The sequence below is a fragment of the Myripristis murdjan genome, chromosome 3 (genome assembly GCF_902150065.1).
Source record: "Myripristis murdjan chromosome 3, fMyrMur1.1, whole genome shotgun sequence".
Lineage (NCBI taxonomy): Eukaryota > Metazoa > Chordata > Actinopteri > Holocentriformes > Holocentridae > Myripristis > Myripristis murdjan.
In genome coordinates this window covers 37,283,363-37,306,509 of record NC_043982.1, presented here as the reverse complement: position 1 = coordinate 37,306,509, position 23,147 = coordinate 37,283,363, and the positions used below count along the sequence as shown (strand labels likewise).

The window sequence follows — 23,147 nt, the reverse complement described above, 5'->3', positions numbered from 1 at the left end:
TGCCCTTCTCAGCAAAACAGGTGTGACACATCAATAGTGATTACTGTGGTTAGAGGCCAGACTGAAGTGACAGAAGATCAAAAACTTCAGAGAATTAAGGTAAGCTAAATATGATTTCTTATTTCAGCAAGCTTGACTCTAGCTAAGGACTGTTTATGGTGAAAGGTGGACTATTTTAATGCACGCATTTGTTTCTTGTTTTGATTTTTTTTTTTTTTTTTTTGTAGAATGAGTTACACAGCTTGAACAACAACTGAAGTGTGCCACTGGCTTGAGCAAGAGAGTTATAACTTAATAACTTGTATTCCTTTTTGTTTTGAAGAGAATGATATTGATGGAGCAACCCTCGAAATTCTCTCTGAGAGGATGTCAGAGAGATTAATCCCATCAATAAAAAAACAAGCACAATTCCTCAAGTATCTCGAGCAGTTGAAGTCATCATCATCATCGCCATCATCATCATTGTCAACAACAACAAGAAATTGGAACAGTTAAAATGCTGTCAAGATACTGTAATTCTGGTCATTTGTGGGGGAAACTTTATTCCTCTACTAGTTACTGTCTGTTCATTACTATTTCACACAGCTCGGTCTAACATATTCTTGCATTTTTCCATATTACAAAGACCTCATGATGAGCAAACAGCTGGACCTGCTTCACTGGGTCAGTTTGCTTTCCTCAAAGCATTAAAAGATACACTTGAGGCAAAGGACCCAGAACTTTTGTCCCCTCGGAGAAATGATCTGTCACTGTATGACATCCTCAGCAGCCAAACAATGTAGCTTACTTTTGTCATTATTATGGAAAACTACTGCACATTGTAGCTTTAAATTGAGATTATACTCCATATAATGGCACTTTAAGACAACATGTTCAACTTATTCTATTATTTCTCTCCCCAACCAAGGTATCCCTCAGCCAAACAATGTACAGAGATTTTAAGCCTGTTCATACGCAGATGTCCCTTCATGCAGGAGAAAATTGGTTCAGGACATGTGAGTAAGCACAAAATGAGTCTGTTAATGTATGTTTGCATATCTTAATTGTATAGATATAGCTACTGTACATACTGTATCTCAATATATAATAAACAGAAAATGCATTCACCTAATGTTCACATTTGCCAAAAATGAGTGTGTCTATCTTTTACTGTATAGGTGTATTTTACAAAATGGCTTGATGTTGACAAATCTGGACAATACTGAGGTCAACAATCATCTCATTTTCGACTGCACTATCCCCTTAAGTAAACAATTCCTCTCTTGGTTGTAGGATGATTTACGTGAGTCTCTAACAAGTTCAAAAAGGAAAGGCGACCCCTTATTGGTGACTCAATGGTGCAACAAATGTGTCCAAAATTTTCTGTGGCAGGATCTGGAAAGAAGCGCCATACTCCGGGTCAACCAAGCCAGCTACATAACCAGGCCCGCTGTAAGTCTTTGGAAACAACATATAACTTAAGCATACTTTTTAAAAAATGATCATGTACACCTTATCTTAGTGGTTACCTCTTACCATATTGTTATGTCATTTTTCATGCATCATAGACTCAGGAAGATGGAGACTTTGGAGAGGATGAAAGGACCATTCAAGCTCATATCCAAAATATGTCTACAGAGATGCTTAAAGTACACTTTGGTAACAATTTTAGTTTATGTTTGGGGTCAAACTGACCCCTAAAAGATGTTAGTAAATTTGAACATAACAGGAGGGTTAATGTGGAAACTATGTGGTGTTCCCTCACTTTCATCTGATTCTATTCCACTGTCACCATTAGTGCTGTATGTGCCCATATGCTGATTGCTCTCATTGGACCATGCATTATTTTATTGTTTGTAGATAGTTAACTGCTTCATCTGGTGCAGTGTAAGTCTACCTTGGATTGATGCTTTTATCTTCTCTCTCTGCCATGTCACCATTGCTGGAGATTACATGATGTGATTATGATGCATAATCACAATATGATGCGTGTGGCCTGAGTCCTATCATCATGTTGCTGATTCCACAGGACCTATGCTCACTTTTGACTTGTTTTCCCCTCGGACCTACAACGCCTCTCCTCTTCTGTTGGACTGTCCTCAGAGAATCTCCCCTCCTTATCCAACATTGTTCCAAGTTTTTTAAATAAAAGAAAAATTCTCATTAAAATTGTTTGAATGTGTCCTCAATCTCAACATTATAAACAACCACAATATAGTATATCCTTGACTTTTTAACTGGTAGAAAGCAAAGAGTTAATGGCCGTCTCTCTGACCCTGTCGTCACCTCCACAGGGTCACCACAAGGGTGCGTCCTTTCACCCTTACTTTTTATCCTGTACACTGATGAATGCAGGAGCAGACAGGAGGACAGCTATCTGATTAAATTCTCTGATGATACTGCACTGCTGTCCCTCCTCCGTGGTTCAGAATCAAACCATGGGAGCGCCCTTACTGAATTCATTTCTTGGTGTGACTCAAACTTTTTGGAGCTAAATGTATTCAAAACCAAGGAACTAATTATCGATTTCAGACGGAATAAGGGCATTACTAATGAGTGCATTATACATAATGAAAAAGTGGAAATTGTTTCATCGTACAAATACTTGGGGACCTTTTTTGATGACCATCTCAAATTCGATGTGAACACTGATTTTATTGTGAAGCGAGGGCAACAGAGAATTCATCTCCTTAGAAAACTAAATTCCTTTTCTGTCAGGCCTGTTATACTCTGTCGTTTTTACCAAGCATTCATTGAGGGCCTTTTGTGTTTTTCTTTTATTTGCTGGTTTTATGGTCTCTCAGTTAAAGACAGAAACAGCCTGACCAGTATTGTGAAGTCCTGCTCTAAGATAGTCGGAGTGAAATTAAGAGACTTAAGTTTCTTCTGCAACCAGCAGATCCTCCGGAAAGCAGAATCTATTTTAGCCTCCCCCAATCATGTTCTCAAAGGTGAATTCTCTCTGTTACCTTCAGGACGCCGCTACACCCTGCCTGTGTGCAAAACAAACCGCTTCTCCAAGTCATTCATTCCCTCTGCACTCAGACTTTTAAACTCCTCATAGGAGTTTCCCTTTTATCTATTTATTCATTTATTTATTTATTTTATTACTTATTTATTCCTAATAGCTAAAGCGCACTTTAGTAGCCCTTCTCTTGTAGGCACCTGTTCTCATCCTTCTTGTATTCCACATTGAGCCCCAAATGTGTGTGGTGTATGATGTTGTGCGTATGATGTTGTAGATTGTCTGTTTGCCTATGAATTTATTTATTGTGTACTATTTACTGTATTTGCTACCACGATAACCTGCTGCTCATAATCAATTGCCCCCTGTGGGATTAATAAAGTTGTTTGAAGTTGAAGTTGAAGTTGATAAATAATGAAATAATTGTTTTGCCTGATCTGTAGAATACAATATGGTTCTTCATAGAACCCTCAGAAAATGGTTATTGGTGAAACCCTTGAAATATGAAAGGGTTCTTGGTGAAACTCCCTGGATGGGTTCTAGATGAAACCCTATGAAGGTGGAATGGTTCTGGATGGAACCTCAAGGGTTCTTTGTAGAACCTCTCATGGGGGGTTCTGGGTGGAACCTTTCACAGACGGTTCTAGGTATAACCCTCCAAAAGGGTTCCAGATGTAACCTTTATAAAAGGTTCTACCTGGCACCAAAAAGGGTTCTCCTATGGGGACAAGCCGAAGAACCTTATATGGTTCTAGTTAGCACTTTTATTTCTAAGAGTGTACTTCCTCAGGAGGCTGGCGTCCTTCAACATCTGCAAAAAACTGCTGCTGATGTTCTACCAGTCTGTTGTGGCGAGCGCCCTCTTCTATGTGGTGGTGTGCTGGGGAGGCAGCACCAAGAAGAGGGACACCTCACGACTGGACAAACTGGTGAGGAAAGCGGGCTCTGTTGTGGGCACACAACTTGAGAGCCTGACATCTGTGGCAGAGCAACGGGCGCTGAGCAGGCTCCTGTCAATCATGGACAATCCACTGCATCCACTGCACAGCACCATCACCAGGCAGAGGAGCAGCTTCAGTGACAGGCTGCTGTCACTGTCCTGCTCCACCGACAGACTGAGGAAATAATTCCTCCCCCACGCCATGCGGCTTTTTAACTCCACCCGGAGGAAATAACTCTTACTGAATGCACATTCTTCCTTCTACTCAGCACCTTAACTTTCACTGATTAGTCCCGCCTCTCTGTTTGGAGGTAGGGTGATCAGTGAAATCACCTGGTGGAGTTTTTGGTTGGAATGAAAACCTGCAGCCTCTGGGCCCTCCATGGCATGAGTTTGACACCTGTGACTTACATATTTTATTGCGCAAAACTCTTAATTTGTAATAATGAAATTATTTTGTATGGAACCACGTCTCGTGCTTCGTCAGTATAACGAACTTGTGTGCCCACTGTAACTGGTGTTAACAGAGGTCATCTCAGTTCTCCAGGTGCAATTCCTGGGGTGGTGTTGTCGGATTTTGATTTGGGATGAAAGATCTATAGTTATAACTTTAATGATTAATTGACATACCAGTACCGGTTTACAATACCTCTTGCTGCCACACGAGTATGAGAACAAAAATTCAGTTCAGACATGAGACAAAAAGAGATGTAGGCTACTTCAGATCATCAAGCCCTACCACAAAATAAATATGTACAGTGTTTGAAAAAAAAAATGAGATTAGCTCATTGAAGGAGCATATAACACAATAATAAAGATTCACACATGACATATTCTTCATTTCTTCAGGTTGGCTGACTGTTTCAAATGGATTGGTTTTTTGAAAAGTTCTTCATTTGAAAGAGAGTGGCTGTAACGTGCATGCACACTAGCACTGGAGCTGTGAGTATTAAAATTATACGCAGTGATCTGCCGACTCTGTATAAACAAATCATTTCCTTGGTACTGTACCTCAGTCTCAGTCCATAATAATCTTTATTGATACAGTGCATCACACACAAACTAAATAAAATCCAACAAAGCTCACACAGATAAAAAATGAAGAGGACAAGGAAAAATCAGCTGCAGTTCACACCAAATCTACTGCGATTCACGAGTTCAAAAGGGTTCATAAAAACGGAAGTAAAGGGTTTAAAATACAGACCAAGTATTGGCCTTTGTCTTTTTGAAGAAGACCCACAGTGTGTGAGCAGAAAAACAAAAGCAGTTTCATCAGTTTCTCTCAACAGACTTTTCCCACATAAAGTCTGACAGGAAAATTAGAAACAAAATACAAAAGTCCAAGGAAAACCAAAAACCAGTAACATGATGAATTAATAATAATGAATAAATGATAATGTTTGTGTGTGTGTGTGTGTGTGTGTGTGTGTGTGTGTGTGTGTGTGTGTGTGTGTGTGTGTGTGTGTGTGTGTGTGTGTATGTATGTGTGTGACTTGCATCCAAAATCGATATATTTCTAAAACTGAAAAGTATAATATGGTTCTATCCTAAAATGCCCAGAAACAAAACACATCAAAAGTTTGTCAAACTGCTAAAACATGAATGAAGAAAAAAGCAACTCCTCCACCTTCCAGACCCGAACCAAACCAAAAGAAACAAAAATCAAATTAAAACCCCATGAAAAACATAATTCTGATGTGGAAATATGTTAGCGTGTTGATAAATATTGTGATTTTTCTCTCTGGTGAAGTCATGAGAAACATTTCATCAAGTGAATAATCGCCGAAGTCATTATTTGAGGCGACGACTTTCCTCCTCGTCCATCAGGCTGCGTCCCCCGTCTCCTCTGGACGCCGTCACTCAGGCCTCGCTCAGTCATTTCTTGTTGCAGCTGAGAGACACAAACAATACTTATCACCATCTCATTGTTTATAATGCACTTTTGAGCAAAAAACAAAACAAAAAAAAAATACACTATCACGACACAAACCTATCAGCAAAACTGGGAAGAAGATCAGCCAGAGCACTAAACTGTCTGCTGCATGTTATCTGAGCAGTAGAAGAAGAAACCTGGCGGCTCCTGGCCCCTCAGCCTCTGGAGCTGCTGTGGCCTAATTCAGCAGAAGCTGCAGGGCATGATGGGAGGAGCTTGGTGGCCAGCTGCCTTCCCTCTGACCTCCAGGCTGGGTTAGCATGTGGGCCCTCTCCCTCCACAGAGCAGGGACGCTATGATCAGATCCTGTTTGGCTAAAGACTCGATGGCCTGTCGTAATTTCACCGCCCGTCTGAGTTAGGCCTTCATGTCTCATCTGAGGCAGCTCTAAATGACATGGCTGCACAGGATGGCTGTTTTTTGTTCACTGCTGTGTCCAGCCAGCTACGCATAGAGAGTTAATCCATAATCCTGTCTAATTTACTTTTAAAACCATTCCAAAAAAAGAGAAAAACGAACATTGGAGCAACATCAGCATAGAAATCAAAGGAAAACGCACTGAAAAATACCTCATCTTCCCCTCCATCATTTTGCTAGAGCTCTTGCTGTGTCCTCGTGATTTATAAAGGTTTATTTGAGGGTTTGCAATTCAATGAAAGCAAATAACCAAATATTAATAAAGCAAATAACCTTCAAACATCCTTACCAGTTGCAACAGAGCGGCTTCAAGATCCATTGCGGTTCCTCATCGGCTGAAGTAAAAGGGGTTTAATATTTTTAAAACAGACATCTCATCCAGTAAGGTGTGACACATTAAGGCCAGTGAACAGAGGGGTTTTGTGAATGCTGAATTGAGAATTGTAGACTTAACTGTCGATCACAACTCACCAGCACTGTAACAGACAAAATATTTTCTGTCACTGCAACGCGACATCTTCCATTTGCCTCTCTTTGTAGCCACACAATTATGTGTGTTTATTCCATCTGTGTTCCAGTTGGTGAATGACATGGCGCTCCCGTCTGACCACTTCCAGTCGTCTCTGAACAGGCCGATCCACACAGCCCACCGATGGTCGCTGACCAAAGAGAAAATCTTCTCATTCTCAGATTGGTTCCTCACGCTGGCCAGGTCTGTGTAGTGCTGCCTGCAGTGGCTCTGAGCCTCCGTCCAGGTCTTGCTTTCTTTCACCAGGATGAATCTGGACTGGCCTTGGGCTTTTACATCACCTGAAAATATATATACATATATTTTTTTGCTTACGTCACAATGCAGTATTTTCAGGAATAATCTAATACTCAACAGTGAGCATGGATGAATATCTGCAACACTGTGCTAGTGTGCTTTTGAAAGCGAGAAACTAAAACCAGCAGCTGCACGGCCAACAGCCTCTGGAGGGAAACTGGACGGCACCGACTGAGGGGCCAAATAAGATCATGAAATAATCACTCTTAAAATATTCACTTGAACCAGTAGTTGGTTGATTTGTTCTGTGCAAACAAGTAGAAAAAAGAGGTTAAAATAATTCATTTTAGTTTGCAAGGCAGCTGGCTTTTACTGATTGGAACACAGAGCAGATCAGATTGTTGTCAACGAGAAAACAAATGCTCCAGGGGGGCGAAGACTCAGGTAAAACCTTTTTCAATTAATCTTTTCCCAGGAAGCCTTTAGTCTGGACTCATCCAGTGCTGATGAGAGCCTCATTCAAGCAGGTTCACAAAGATTCAAACAGTAAACATAGAGTGAAGACTGCACAAAGACACAAAGATTTGAAGTTATTCATTATTATTAGTAGTAGTAGTAGTAATGGTCGTAGTAGTGCTGGTAGTAGTAGTAGTAGTAGTAGTAGTAGTAGAAGTAGTAGTAGAAGTAGTAGTAGTAGTAGTAGTAGTTGTAGTAGTAGTAGTTGTGGTAGTAGTAGTTGTAGGAGTAGTAATAGTTGTAGTAGTAGTTGTAGTAGTAGTAGTAGTAATAGTTGTAGCAGTAGTTGTAGTAGTAGTAGTAGGAGTAGTTGTAGTAGTAGTAGTTGTAGTAGTAGTAGTAGTAGTAGTAGTAGTAGTTGTAGTAGTAGTAGTAGTAGTAGTAGTAGTTGTTGTAGTAGTATTAGTAGTAGTAGTAGTTGTTGTTGTAGTAGTAGTAGTTGTAGTAGTATTTGTAGTAGTATTAGTAGTAGTAGTAGTTGTTGTTGTAGTAGTAGTAGTTGTAGTAGTATTTGTAGTAGTAGTAGTTGTAGTAGTAGTAGTTGTTGTAGTAGTAGTAGTTGTAGTAGTATTTGTAGTAGTAGTAGTTGTAGTAGTAGTAGTTGTTGTAGTAGTAGTAGTTGTAGTAGTATTTGTAGTAGTAGTAGTTGTAGTAGTAGTAGTTGTAGTAGTAGTAGTTGTTGTAGTAGTAGTAGTTGTAGTAGTAGTAGTAGTAGTAGTAGTGGTGGTGTTGTTATTCTCACCATTGTAGCAGATGAAATAACGTTTATAATTGCAATGATAATCCCACCATTTTTCATCCTTCAACACGGTACAGTTTTTATTCCTGTAGTTATCGGGTTGGCCTTCCTTCCACATCCTGAACTCAGCTTCTCCTTCACCATAGTAAGTCTTATTTTCCAGAGACCACCTCCACCTGCGGTGCAGCCCTATCCACACGTCATCATGATCATGTTTGGTCAAAACATCGTTCAGTGTGTCCACTTCCTCCTTACTGGCTACGGTGGCCAGATCTTTGTGATGCTGCCTGCAGTGGGTCCGGGCTTCACGCCAGGTCTTTTCCTCTTCAACAAGGTGGTACTGACGAGGAAAACATGAGGGGAGGGTACACAGCCCTGCGACCACAACCAAAACATGTCATTTAGCACATTTAGTGAACTCAGCTTGTACAGTGACTCGTGAATACTGACTAAATGCAGAGTCAGCTGTGTGAAATGTATTACCTGAATGTGGAAGTGTTGTTGCTTAAATTAAGGCCTGGTGTGTTTCACATATTTAGGAAGCTCACAAACATTAAAAATCATACACAGGATACAAAAGTGAAGACAATGTGTTGACCATCTGCTTGTTTTCTGCGGCCACATCAGATTTCCTTTGTACAACGACTCCTTCATGAAGCCATTTAAAAGCAAATTCAGGATGGAACTTTTTTTTTTTTTTTTTTTTTTTTTTTTTTTTTTTTTTTTTTGACAGTCACTCACAGTGAGTGAGAGAACAGGGGCTCCCAGAAAGGCATAAAATCTAAATAAAAATTTCACAAAAAAAGTTGAGAGAATATTTGAATGCTAAAGTGAAATATACAGTTTTACTAATGACAAATTTGATTTAAACAGCTTCATTTGTTTTGGCCTCCTGACATTCTCATCTTTGAAATGCACTTAGTTCTGTATTGTTTATCTGTTTGTTTTATTTATTTCCTGTGCTACATGTGGTATTCCTATGTCAAGTTCTCTGTTTGGATTATTAGTCCACAATTTATTTCTTGGCTATCAGGAATATTGCTGAGAGTGCTTAAGTCTTGTGAGTAAACATTAAACTTTTGCATTGACGTGGTTTCCATAAATATGACTATAATTTATAGTATAAATCTGCACCAACCTGACATGATCACGATGATGAATGCCTTCCCTCCCATGATGTGCGACCCTGCAGCTCTTGCGCACTTTGCTGTCAGCAGAATAAGGAGAAACCTGATGAGTGGGACTGCTTAATTATTTTCATTTTTTTAAATGTAGCATTTTTTTTAAAGCTACATAGCTTGTGCAATATTTGGGGAATTTATCCTGATGAGCTCATTTGTTTAAAACATTTCAGTGTTACAACATGCATCGAAACATCAATATCTATCCATCTATCACTGATTCTTGAGAATTTGGATAAATCACGTCCCACTAAGAAAAATGCTATTTCTGCTGGATATTTACAACATTTTAATGAATATAAAGAATCAAGGGCATAATCAGGGGGTCCTTTGCACATTTGTAAGGTTCTTTTATAGGTTTATTTTTAATTTTTATTAATTTAATGATTATATGTTGGCCCATGGCCTACAAAACCAGTTGTCCTTGGATGGGAGATAATCATTTCAACTTGATTAAAACGACAAAAAGTAATAATTTCATTGAATAATATCTTTACCACATGAAAGAGTACATCATAATATGTATTAAAAACTACAAACGATGGGTTTTGAACAATATTTACTATTATTTTGTGGTTGCTCAAAATGTGTCCCAGATATTCGTCACCACCGTCAGATATTTATTTAAAAAATAATAATAATAAAACTACAAGGTCAGTTACATTCCTGAGGAGCCCTTTTCAAACCTTCAGCTCTACTGCATGCTTCAAGACCGCTCAGGCTCCTGGAAGTTTTCTATTTTCTCTTAAATCTCTTCATATTTTTGGACACTGCTACTGTCACAACCATAAATTGTCAACACCGTCACTTCTGTATAAAAAATATTAAATTAGATTATGGAATAAATGTATACTTTTTAAGAAGAGGTCTGATGCAGGTAGCAACAGGGCGAAAACAAGCTGGCTAATGTGAACAACTCATGCTTATCATGTGGAAGAGCAGGTTTTTGTCACCACCGTCAGACGTCACCACCGTCAGGTTTTCTGTCTGACGGTGATGACTGAAGTCTGAAAAATGCTTATAACAGTGCTCAGGATTGTTATTTTTTGTACCAAATAGTTAAATAAAGTTGTTAAGCAAGAAGCCATTGACTTGAGTGATATACATTTTGGAAATGTATGTTTTAATGAGGCGACTGTCACCACCGTCAGATTAGTGTCACCACCGTCAGAGGCAGTTATATTGGTTTTAAATGAATATGCTTACACTATGTTTCTTTGGTGCTGTTGAGTTATTAAAGTATTAGTCTCTTTTAATACAAAAATATGTTTTTCAAATTAAAAAAAAAAAAACATTACGGTGACGGTGTTGACAAAAACAAAGTAGCCTAAGAACTGGAAAAACCTTTTTATTTTATTAAACCATTTTATGAAAAAAAATGCAAAATGAGGAGGTTGCACCAGTACATTGCTGAACAGCCAAGACCTTGCCCTATAATGATATACCTTCAGATTTTGTAATTTAACGCACTTTTTTTTTTTTCAAAATTAAAACCTGTTGACGACAGGTTGATGACAGGCTGATTTATTTATTTATTTATTTTTTCGGATGGCTAGAGGAGTTGATTCAATCCAAGGGAAAGCTGCCTTACAGAAACAGATGATTATATCCCACCTTCCCTAAATTCCCTTCGGGGATCAATAAAGTATTTCTGATTCTGATCTGATAAGAACCAGCATGTAACCTATACCAGCACATAGTCTGCTATACTAACATTAATGCCTGATCGTGTTTAAACTAAAACCAGATATGCAAGTGAAACAGTGCAAAAGGCAAGCATAGTTTAACACACATGAAGTTTTGTTTTGTTGTTGTTCTCTGTTCTTTCCTCTGCTCCCCCAGGTGTGTGTGCTCGGGTGCTTGGATGGGGGGGGCTTGGCTGAATGTAATTTAAAAAATGGAAATATTACTATGTACTGTGTGCTGATGAAAAAAAGCAAAACAAAACCCATATACATAAAGGTGTTTTTGTGATTTTGGAGAGGTCTGTGTAAATGCGTCTCCATCAACTAAAGCCACAAAAACATCACAGCCGGCCTCCCACTTGCAGCCCCTCATCACCGGTTTGCAAAGTCACTGCTTGATCTACAACCCCAAGTGTTTTGATGTTTTATGTGAACATCTTATGAAAGGTGACAAACAACCTCAGAATGTCAAAATAGTTACACATTATTCATACCATACTTAGAAGTCCTGTTCCAATTTTCGGATCAAATTTATTTTAATATGAAAAGTTACCCATCACCTCACCACCAGAGTCACAACCCTGGTTAAAACAGATTCTCCTTATTAGCTGAGACAGATAATTGTTCAAGTAATCGCCGTCTTACCTTTCTTGTGTAAAATACAGAAACGTAGTCTGTCACTCAGCCTCAAAGTGTCAGCGTCAGTGTGGTGAATGTCTGATCAGTGCTCTCCTCTAACATTCAACAGGTTTCCTCGCACATCCCTCTTTAACAGACATCGAGTTTTTACAGATGTAGTAGATTGCATGTAAATGCCTCCCACCCCTCTGACTGCTCTTTCTTCCTCTGCGTGACACACACCTCCTGATCATTCACGGAAAGAGACACTCGGTCATCACGGCATAGCCTATTTGTTTACCTGAAACAATGCGGCTCTCTTCGATGTAATGAAAGCACAAAGCAACCACAATATTTAAATACTGTGACAAAGACAGTGTGTGCAGACTCCAAACATACAGAATATGTAACACCACTGACGCCAGGCTGATTTGTCACTGTTTCATGTTCATATTCATAAATCAATACAGTAGCACATTACTCAAAGTGATACCATCTACAGGAGCAACTCTCTTACTCCCATTAATTTGTTTTTCTCCAGAGGTCGAGGCCTAAATAACACATGAGGTGACGTTCCTCAAAGCAATGGCACTGCTTGTTCAAATACGATTCTTTTACCAAACCTTTGACCTCTAGAAGAGTAGAAAATAAAGCAGTTAATTACGTGTACATCCGCTCATGTTGTGCACATCACACAGTGTCCTCCTCTTTTCTGGCTGTAGGTTAATGTCACATGACCCTTATCAACCCGAGTATTTGAACAAAAATTCAGTTCAGACATGAGAAAAAGAGAAGTACTTCAGATCATCAAGCCCTACCACAAAATAAATATGTACAGTGTGTAAAAAAATGAGATTAGCCCATTGAAGGAGCATATAACACAATAATAAAGATTCACACATGACATATTCTTCATTTCTTCAGGTTGGCTGACTGTTTTAAAGCCATTGATTTGAGAGAGAGTGGCCATAACGTGCATGCACACTAGCACTGGAGCTGTGAGTATTAAAATTATACGCAGTGATCTGAATAGCCATGAACTTCAGAGAGATGGACAGAAAGTGTTGCTTTTGTTCATGGAAATCCTAATCAACCTTTATTTCACCTCAAAAAAGAACCAGAGACGATGGATCGTTATTTACATTGGTGTATGTGTGTGTGCAGATTAGTGTCAGATTATTTTTTGTTAATATCAATATGATCCCAGTTGATACGCTGCTTTCTGATTTATTATTTTAAATCAATTTGTATCCTACCAATCAGTGAGAAATTGAATGTTAGCTCATGAAAATAACACATATTATAGAATTACATAAAGCAGAAGCGACAAATGCAACAAATATAAAGCATACAGGTTTGCCATTTACCTCCGAGAGGAAAATAAAATAACTGCTCTTTCCATCTTTACTGAAAAATAAAGAGCACAAGAACACACAGCATCTTCAGACAGATGCTGTGTGTGACAACTCAATACTGAGTCACAAACACCAGCTGCACTGCCCTCTAGTGTTTGAAACTCTCAGGCACGTCACACCTCTGGCCAAACCTCAGTGATGAGGAGGCAGGTATTTTTAGCAGCTCAGGCTGTCTGCTGGTGTTGAATCACTGTTTAATGCTTGTTTTAGTGGAAGTTGCCCACCAGGGGGCGCCTGCTGATAAATGGATGTTGTAGTGGCCTCAGCAGGTCCACCAACTTACCCAGGTCACTATATTCTGCAACGAGGTCTGGAGGGCTTCACGTGGACGGGCAGTTTGACCTGGATACTGAGGAACCAGCGGAGGTCAGGAGTATCTCACTTCAAGGATCATGATAATGGAGCTAGCACAGAAAAACAGAAAAACCTCTGGAGTTTGAGTGTCAGCTATCTTTAACCTAAAGGAGACAAACTAATCATTGCAGGGCAGATGCAAATTGATTGTGTACACATGGATCTGCAATGTGAAATGACCCCTGATTGGCTAAAATCCCCTGTCACAGGCTAGAGTTTGTAAATCCTGAGTATTAAGGTAAGAGGATAGGCAGATGTCCAGTTTTCTCTACTATCACTTGATTTAAGATATGCTGAAAGGTTATGGATTTTTTTACCCAATGACACAAAATAAAACCACCTACCCCAGCTTTAAGGTGAAAAGAAAAATTTTGGGGTGGATGGAAATCAGGGGTATATTTCACTGTCGCACTCACTTGTTGGATTAGTTTGATCATTTTGTCTCTGACAGAATCTGCAAAGCTACACAACCACTTTGAATGAACTTTTGCTGTCAATACAGCGCTGACTGCAGCCACAGAGGCTCTGACATGACTGATCTGAAATTTCCACACAATCTGCAGAATTCGCCAAAGATTTCAACAAGACACTAAAACGAGAAAAGAGGTGAAATGCAGTGAAATGGCCGGGCCCTGTGACTTGTCATGGGTTTATAGGAGCACAAACGTTTCCATAACGCTCAGATAAAAGTTTCAGGATTGTAACTGAGTTCTGAAAACACTTTTTGCACGTTTAAAAGATGCTTTCCTGACTGATCTGCTTGTGTCATTTCAGTGTTTGACCACTTTGCTCCTCGACCACTCGGCCACCACCACAGTCCCCATCCATGAATCCCTCTGGGAATATTTGAAATTGCAGAAGTTTATAGGGTTTTATCCTTGATAAATTATTCTGTGTGCTGGGTTTAACATCAGAGCTCTTGTCTGATGCCTATATTGTAATAAACATCTGTTTTTTGTGCATCACTTTTAATCTCTAAATCTTTAATTCTGTTTAGCCAAACTATGACCAGATGGCTTCAGATCCTTAATCTACAATATAAAGCAATCCTCCTGTTTCATTAACAATTCCTAATCTTTAAAAGGTGTGTACCGGTCAATAATAATCTGTGACACTGACAAGAAAAAAATGCTTGTTTTTCTTCTCTTGATCGCCAGATTGATAGATGCAGTAGTGATTAAATCTGAGTTCATGAAAGCCCTAACAGTTGCTGTCCCAAACATCCACTATTGAGATTATTTTTTCTTGGGAACGATCCTCCGGTCTACAGGATGTGATGAGTTTGGTTTAAGACAGCAGCAACAGTGCTGTTAAGGACAAAAGTGAAATGGTCTATCTGTGCATGATAATTGTGCCATGCTCAGAGAAATGTGATTTTATATTATCAGTGTTCGGAGTTTAATATTTTTCATATCATTAGAGGATCTGGGTAGGAGGAGGAGCTGGGTTGTTTCTGGGAAATATCACAGAAACTGACATTTTGTGATCCAGTCAATATTTGTAATAACAAGCAAGTAAACGGACTCATCAGGGCAGCGGTTCTCAACCTGGGGTCCAGGTTTCCCCAGAGATCCTTGAGGGGATTTGAAGGGGTCCCCAGAAAAATAGGCAGTATTTTAATTTCACTGTTATTTCACTGATTGGGAGTTATCCCAATGAGATAATGTGTAAAAATGACACATTATAGGTCAGTTTATAGGTCTCACACTCGTCACTGTTAATCTGCTAATCTACAGTACAGACAGTTATGGGATAACGAAATCAGATGGGCATCCCCGAGACTACAGCTTATCAAACACGGGTCCACAGTCTGATGGGTGTCAGTTTGGAGGTCCTGGACACCCTAAAGGTTGAGAAGCACTGCATTAGGGGATAAAAAAAAAACTGTTAAAACCGTGAAATATTAAATACTCCAACCCTCTTCATCTGCCCTCCACTCAGCCCTTGGCCATACAGACAGGTCTGCACTCCTCACACAGTCCATGATGACGCTGCCTGACGCTCGTTTTTCTTCCAGAGAAGAAAATTCATGCCACATGTGCTTTTCCAGTGACAACCAGGGGTGTAACGATTCACTCAGTTCACAATTCATTTTGATTCATGATTTGATATTCTCACAATATTTTGAAGAAAACTTTGATTAAGAAAAAATATGACTGAAAAAGATTCCTTTTAAAAATTCTAATGCATAATCAATGCAAAACAATGTGTTTTCACGTTGTCCTCATAATATTTTATGCACAGCAGAGGTATAAAATTGTAAACGTGTTGTAGCAGTTTTACCACATCTAAAATAAATAATAAAACAAACAAACAACAACAACAACAACAAAAAAACTAAATAACGTAAACAATGCAAAGTCACGAAGACAGGCATCTATAAAGTTTGCAGTGATTTTTACATACATTTTTTATGATCAATAATGTTTCATTATATAATATATTTTTTATTAGGCCATAGAAAAGTGTGTCTAACAGCCAAATTGAGAATATTGAATACTGTAAAACGTCAATTAAAGGCAGACTCAGTACATCAAAACCGTTATATACCAGGCTTTTTAACCTATTTTAACTCCGGCTTGTTGAAAGATTATCTCAGCCTCTGACACTTTTTACAGTGTTTTTCTACCAGTGACCAAGAGAAGCCGCCTCCTCCACCCACTCTGCGTCAGTATATCCACTGTAAGGAGATCGTTTTCCTGTCACTCCCTGCTCGGTGTCCCGGGACGGCAAGCAGGGAGTTGAGTTCTGGTTGAGTTCTGGTAGTTATGGTGAGTTATGGTATGTTGTTTGTTAAACTGCACACAAATACTGATCAGGACATGCAGCTGTTTGTACAGCTTTTAGTTTCCATTGTTCTGCCATTTGTTAGTTTTAATGGTTTAATATACCGAGTGCAGCTGCCCTCGATGTGCATCGTGACATCTGATGATCCACATCGCCACGTTTTGCATGGCGAAGTATCCTGCCAACACAGATTGTTGCACCAAATTCACCTGAGACATTCATGAGCTCTTTAAATCATCAAAGAAAATGTGAGGGGTTTTTTTTTATTGTTATGAAGGAATTCACACAAACAGCTTTTATAAAAACAAGGAATTTAATTTGATTATAGCCTATATTTCATGTCATTAAGACCCGGATCAAAATGAAACCCAGGATGATCCTTTCAAACACAATGACCGACTCTCCTGATCAAGTGTAAGAGCCCAATATTAGTTTGAACCTGTCTGGTTGAAATGTGCAAATAAACACCTGCAGCATCCCACCGATTACACTAAAACACGACTTGTTGAATTACACCTGATCTCCAAGACTATTTCTTATCAACTGTTTTACCACAGTCTTTTCTTAGGAAGCATTCAGTTTAATTTATTGAGTACAAGCAGCTCCTCGTTCATTTCCTGTATGTGTATGTGCACAGGCTTTTGTCCTCCTTCACAAAGTAGAAGTTGGACATCTGCCTCTCGGCTCATCTGGGCTTTTTTCTTTTTTTCTATTTCATTTTAAAGATATTTTTAGTCCATGTCCCTTGAGTATATTGCATTAATTCACCCAAATATGAGCTGAGAGAAGAGCAGGATTTGAACCCGTACACTCACAAATACATGAACATGAACAGCTGCAGATTAAGCCACCGGACTTAAAGCCTCCCTCTGCTTCCTCAACTCTCATAAGCATCTTTTAGAAACGTTTGATTAAAAATCTTATAAAAACATCTGTATCGTTAAACTTTTTTTTTTTTTTTTTACTTAATAGTCATTTTTTGACAGTACTTACACATTGTAAGACATCACAGGTCTGCAGGTAGAGTTGGATTTGTGGAAAAACTTGCAACCGGCTTTTATGATCTTTCACACACACACACGCAGATGCAGCAGGTGTGACCAGGGGCTCCACTGTGTTTTTTCACAGCATCAGGGCATTTTTCTCTTCCAGATATTTCAGTCCTGTCCCATACTGGAGGACTGATCCGCATATTTTCCTTGTTGTTTACACAGTGGACTGTCCTCCAGGCACTGCTGTCACTTAGAGTCTGTGTCTCCCTTTGGTCCGTGTTCATATTTATGTATCTGCTGAGCCTGCTTGGTCTGTCTGTCCACCTATCTGTCTACCTAACCCGTCTACCTGTTTACTCTCCTGTCATCCCCTGCATCAGTCCATCTGCTTTCCGTTAGTCTGCCCTTCTGTGCAAAAGTCTGTCTGTTTCTGTGTGTGTGCCATCTGTCAGTAATATCTGTTCAGGCTTTGGCTGACTGTGCTGATGTCTGGTTGTCCGTTCATCCAGATCTCACGGAGGATCCTCTCCCTCTCCTCCAGCCGCTGGGTTCGGTCCAGCTCTGCACACACACACACACACACACACACACAGGAGAAAGAGTATTAAGTTAAAGCACACCCATGCGCACAGGCACAACCGTAAAGTGTCTGTTCACATTACCATCAAGCACAACAGTAAATAAAGAACACTGACCATCCTATTTTAGTGTGTGTGTGTGTGTGTGTGTGTGTGTGAGAGAGAGAGAGAGAGAGAGAGAGATACCCTCAGCTGAAGTGAAGACACTGGTGTGCAGCAGAGCCCTTTCAAAGCGTCTCCGTCGCCGTGCCGACAGATCTGACGTATCGTCCCAGTCCTCTGATTCGCTCTCCCCGCCAGGCCCCGCCCCCCCAGAGGCAACAACAACGGCCATGTTGTTGTTGTCAGGGTTACTGTCGCCGGGCTGATGGCGGGGACAGTGGTGGTGGAGGTGGCGATGGTGATGCCTGTTGCCACGGCGATGGTGAGGATGCTGGCTGTTGCCATAGTGGCAGTCGGCTCGACAGTGTATCTGGAAGACGATGGCACAGAGTGTGACCAAGAGGCCGACACACACGCCGCCCAGGAACACCAGCGCCGTCCTCTCTGGCTGGTCTGACAGAGACAGAGAGAGAGAGACATTATGTTGTTTATTTATCACACACACACTGTTATCATTAATGTTTGTTTGTTTGTTTGTTTGGCTGCCTGTATATGATGTAATGCTCGATTTGCAATATGTGTATGTACTGATTTCTTGTATCGGCCAGTGGATATGAGTATTTATATATTTGGCATTTGTGCTGATTTCTTGTCCTGCATGTTTGCCTGTGATTGCATGCAACATCACATACATTGTATTCATTAGCTGTTGTTTGTTTGTTTGTTTGTTTGTTTTTTACACCTGTCCATGCTGTGATTCTGTGTATGAATATGTGCTGATTTGTTGTCCTATATCTATATGTGACATCTGCTTTGGCAATGCAAATGCCCTTTTTTCATGCCAATAAAGCACTTTTGAATTTGAATTTGAATTATAATACAGTATATGCAATATTATCTGCAGAATATGTAGTGTGGTGTAACACATGGAGAGAGAAAAAAAACCCTCCACAATTAATATTTCTGATTGATACTGATTTGATCTGTCGTCAGTTTATCTGTGATATGATGCGATACAATTATGATGTGATGTAATTATCTAATTTATATCCTGTTGTATTATAACACTATATATGATTGTTGGCTGGGTTAGGGTTAGCACACACAAACACAGACTGACACACAAACACACTTGGCAATTGTTCCGATGAACCTACCTGCAATGAAGGTGTAAGCTGCCAGCAGGTTGCTAAGCAACGCCATCTCCTGGGAGACCACCTCCACCTCCATATTTGGGCTTCCCGTAGGCGGAGCACTCATGATGTCAGAGGAAGTCGTGCTCCCTTCCTCTTGTTTTCCAGAGTGTAAAACTTGTTTGTGTTTGTCAGCAGACTTCACACTCCTGCACACTTCATGGTTTCTCTATCGCTGCTGAGGTGAAGGGAGGGATAAAGGGGATAAAAAGGGGAAAAAAGAAGGAGAGAAACAGAGTAAATGTGGAGAGATGAAGAAAGAGAGAGGTGAAAGGGAGGGAAATGAGTGGAAATTAAAAAACAGAAGCAGGAGAATGAGAGAGAGGTGAGAGAGAGCGAGAGAAGAGTGTGAGGCGGAAAGGGTGAAAAGAGGGAGAAAGACGAGGGTGGCAGAGGAGACAGACGATGAAGAAGAGTGAGTGACAGTCAGTTCTGACATGCCGTCATTTATCAGCAGCTCTAAAACAATAAAAGCTGTGTAGAGATGCAGAGGGTGGAAAATCCTGCAAGCCACACTCTGCTTTTAAATATAAACATAAGAATTGATAATCACTGTAATCGCATGAGAGCATGTAGTAACTTAGCTTTAGCAAGTCGCTGTGGCAATTAAGCTGTCACCATGATGAGCAACTGTCTCAAGCTGTGGAAATAAGGGGAAAGTGTGCACCTCGCTAAACACGGTTCCTCCCGAGCATCTTTTACAGGAAGCGATCAAGCAGTTACCAAGTGGTGGCTTTAATAATATCAATTACTGCAAGGTGAAGATGCACTGTTTTAATTGAATGATTGTAATCCTATCACATATGAACGTATGAGCATTAATTTCCAGCCAGTAGTAAATGTTTTGGGCACCGCTGTGAGCTTTGGACCAAATATGCTGGCATTACATTGCACAAATTAGGCTCTTTTCATTTTTTTTTTCAACTCCAGTCTTCGCTGCTGTGAACCACGTCTCATACCCAGACCAGTTGGCATGACAGCACCGCCATTTGACAAATAAAAGTTAATTGTAGAGTCTGTCTTTGGAAACTTTGCTGCCTCACCCGTTAATCTTTATGTGGCTCCCTACATGCCTCTGCTTGGAAACACGCCTGAGCTGTTTACCTGCAGGCTTCAGACCAGAACAAAACCTGGAGGCATTCACATCCCAGACAAACTGAGGGGGGTTTCCCTCACACACACACACACACACACACACACACAAATGTCTGTGCACTAAAAGACTGCAGCATCACTTCTTCAGTGAGTGTGTGTACACTGATGGTGTTCACTGGAGGGGAAGATATGATGGAGAATATCACATGGAGAGAGGATTTTTAACTTGAGGAGGGTGTGTGGAGGCACAGGGAACCTGGGTGGGGGTGGAGCGAGAGGTCATCATGGTACAGAAAATGTTTTTGCTGTGAAACGCAGAGACAGAAAGAAGCGGCGAAGGCAGGGAGGAGAGCATCTTACAAGCCTCTCTCATGTTCAGTAAAGTGATATAACTTGTTAATGTATCCCTGGCCCAGATTCCTTCCCTGAACTGTGGAGACACACTGTTTGGAGGACAGAAATACACACATTGTATCATGCTTGGACGTTTTAGAACCAGAGTGCATTAGTTTGTTTTGTTTTTTTACTTTTCACCCTGGAACCCACTTTGAGTGAATTTCATCTCCTGTTGGGACAAAAGGTCACTGAACATTTTGCTGCTCTTGTAAGGTGGAGCAGGTCCGTGTACCATGTATGGCTTCAAACTTACAGCTGTTTCTACCTTTTCCAGCATGATTTTATCCTGAGCAAGGAGTCTGCAGTTCTAGTACCAGTGGTCCTAAAAAAAACATTCAGCATGTATTGTTTTGTTTTGTCTATTGTATTGTAATTTTAAGAAACAATAGATCAGATTGAGTTTCAGTACAGCAGACTCTAAATATATTTCATGAAGGGAAAAAACATTTCCCAGTGTTTCTGAAAAAGAGACTCGCTGCGGCCGGCCCCTCTACAGCCCACAGACAAACATTCACAGAGACTAAAAACCCGTTCAAGATGGAAAACAGGGAGCAACTCAAAACTTGTCAAAGCCCAGAGATTGAAAAACAAAAAGCTGCTGTCTCTGCGTGGCTTGTGGAGACACATAAATGTTGGGTGTCCGACCTCAACAACATATTCTTTCCAAGTCTGCTGACCAACGCATGATTTTCTCACAGTGCACACTGCATTGTGACAAATAGCTTTGTCCTGCGGATGATGTGAAACTGAGGTGTAATGATTGAAAATTTTAAATTTACTGTTATTTTTCCAGGTCAGTGTAACGTACAGTAGCTACAGTTTGGAAAGCAACTTTTGAGACGGCCTGTTATCTACAGAGAGTTAATGAGTCTATTTTACATACAGCTGTCAGGTAGAAATGCAACCAATCAAATCAAACCAAACAAACAAATATTATTAAAACATTTTCAATTGAAATAATTAATACTGATCAATTAATTAATTAGAGGTTTCTATGATAAATTGTTAAATTAATTATTAATCATGAATTATGATAAAGGTTGACATGGAATCTAGAATTTTTCAGTAAAGATGGAAAGAGCAGTTACTTTCTTCTGTAAGGTAAATGGCAAACCTGCACGTTGTATATTTGTGTTATTTTCATGAGGCGATATGCAATTTCTCACTGATTGGTAGCATAAAAGTTGATTGATTTAAAATAATAAATCAGAAAGTAGCCTAAATCATCCATGTGTCGACTCACATCATACTGATGTTAGCAAAAAACAGTCCGGCCCCCATGAAGTCTCATTTGACATAAACAAATGGACAGTGCATCAGTTGCATTAACAACTGCAAAATCACTGTCCTTTGACTGTCCTTTTCAAATAAATCAATAATTACATATTATGTCAACTATATTATAACCTCGCTCATCCAAACAACTTGAACAACTTTTTTTTTTTTTTTTTATGTAAATGTTTTTAAATGTATAAAACACTGAATTAGGCTACATGTGAGGTGACTTGCTTGTAATAAGTGTCCTCAGCTCTGTGTAAACTGGCTCTGCTTCCTCTTCCTGTGAGCTCTGGATGTTTCAAACCAGTGGTACCAGTCTAGTCCTGTGTGGAGCTGTGTATCACAACAGGAGCCGGCTCAGATATGCTGCCAAACTTACAGCAACTACATGCAACTTTCATTTTGTGTTGATTTTGGCGGCCCCCTGTGGACAAAAGCGGTAGTGTTTCCCAGAATGACTGCTGTATCTCCCATGAGCACCACCGCCTCGTGTTGTACAGATCTCGATCTGGCATGAGGCTGACCCACAAGCTCACTAACCACATTAAGGCTAAATTAGATTATATATGTATAAAATTAATCTGGAGCCTCACAGTCAGATCTCAGCCCCGTGTGTCTCAACATGGACGTATATAACCCTGGAAAATGTGAGCAGCTGCTGTAAATAGTTTTATGTGATTCTGCAGGGACATCGACCCGGTGACAGGCATTTAGAAAACGATAGAGGTGATCGCTGATGGTCTCGTTTGCCTTTGTGGGTCATACAGAGGCACTGTGGCTGTTTCATACCCAGTTAAAAAAAACAATAAAGAGGCTCAGACCAAAATAATCATCTCAGTGAGCCACTAGAAGTGTGTGTTGGTGTGTGTGTGTGTGTGTGTCTGCAGAGACGCTGCCCTCTGCCTGGAGTTTCATTGTTTTGCTGAGCTCTCAGCTTTCAGTTTACAATATTTTTTTCACATCTAGTTTTTGATATTTGATATAAGTTTTAACAATAATAACCTTACTCAAAACGCTCATGTTTTCCTTTGAGTTTTAGTGTTTAAAGTTTTGGTGTCTCACATTTTACTTTTCACACCTCACGTTTGTTTTTTGTTTTTTTATTTCTATCTGTTTCTTATTTATTTGTGTATGCTTTTATGGTAGCAATGTTATGGTTTCTCCTCTGCTTTTTTGCTTTTATTATATTATTTTATTTTATTGTACAGCACTTTGGTC

At 39.9% G+C, this 23,147-nt stretch overlaps 1 protein-coding gene and 2 long non-coding RNA genes across 4 annotated transcripts in view; all 3 read right to left on the bottom strand.

The window, feature by feature from the left end:
- Positions 1 to 5,374: 5,374 nt before the first annotated feature.
- Positions 5,375 to 6,798, bottom strand: LOC115356351 (uncharacterized). The gene is made up of 3 exons (XR_003927957.1): positions 6,706 to 6,798; positions 6,524 to 6,569; positions 5,375 to 5,775 (listed from the first exon to the last, which is right to left on the bottom strand). It is a non-coding gene; the product is annotated as an uncharacterized LOC115356351 (long non-coding RNA).
- A 1,769-nt stretch (positions 6,799 to 8,567) lies between these two features.
- On the bottom strand, positions 8,568 to 11,808 carry LOC115356375 (uncharacterized). The gene is made up of 3 exons (XR_003927963.1): positions 11,767 to 11,808; positions 9,394 to 9,462; positions 8,568 to 8,630 (listed from the first exon to the last, which is right to left on the bottom strand). It is a non-coding gene; the product is annotated as an uncharacterized LOC115356375 (long non-coding RNA).
- A 4,786-nt stretch (positions 11,809 to 16,594) lies between these two features.
- The window catches only part of LOC115356339 (protein eva-1 homolog A-like), an 11,492-nt gene continuing 4,939 nt past the window's right edge, over positions 16,595 to 23,147 (bottom strand). The window contains exons 4-6 of one of the 2 annotated variants that reach the window (XM_030047459.1): positions 19,125 to 19,338; positions 18,052 to 18,420; positions 16,595 to 17,848 (exon numbers count right to left, since the gene is read on the bottom strand). In XM_030047459.1, coding sequence (XP_029903319.1) covers positions 17,736 to 17,848; positions 18,052 to 18,420; positions 19,125 to 19,227 — 585 coding nt within the window. In that variant the 5' untranslated portion in view covers positions 19,228 to 19,338 and the 3' untranslated portion in view covers positions 16,595 to 17,735. The remainder of the gene's footprint in view (positions 17,849 to 18,051; positions 18,421 to 19,124; positions 19,339 to 23,147) is intronic. The other variant, XM_030047469.1, reaches the window with a different exon arrangement.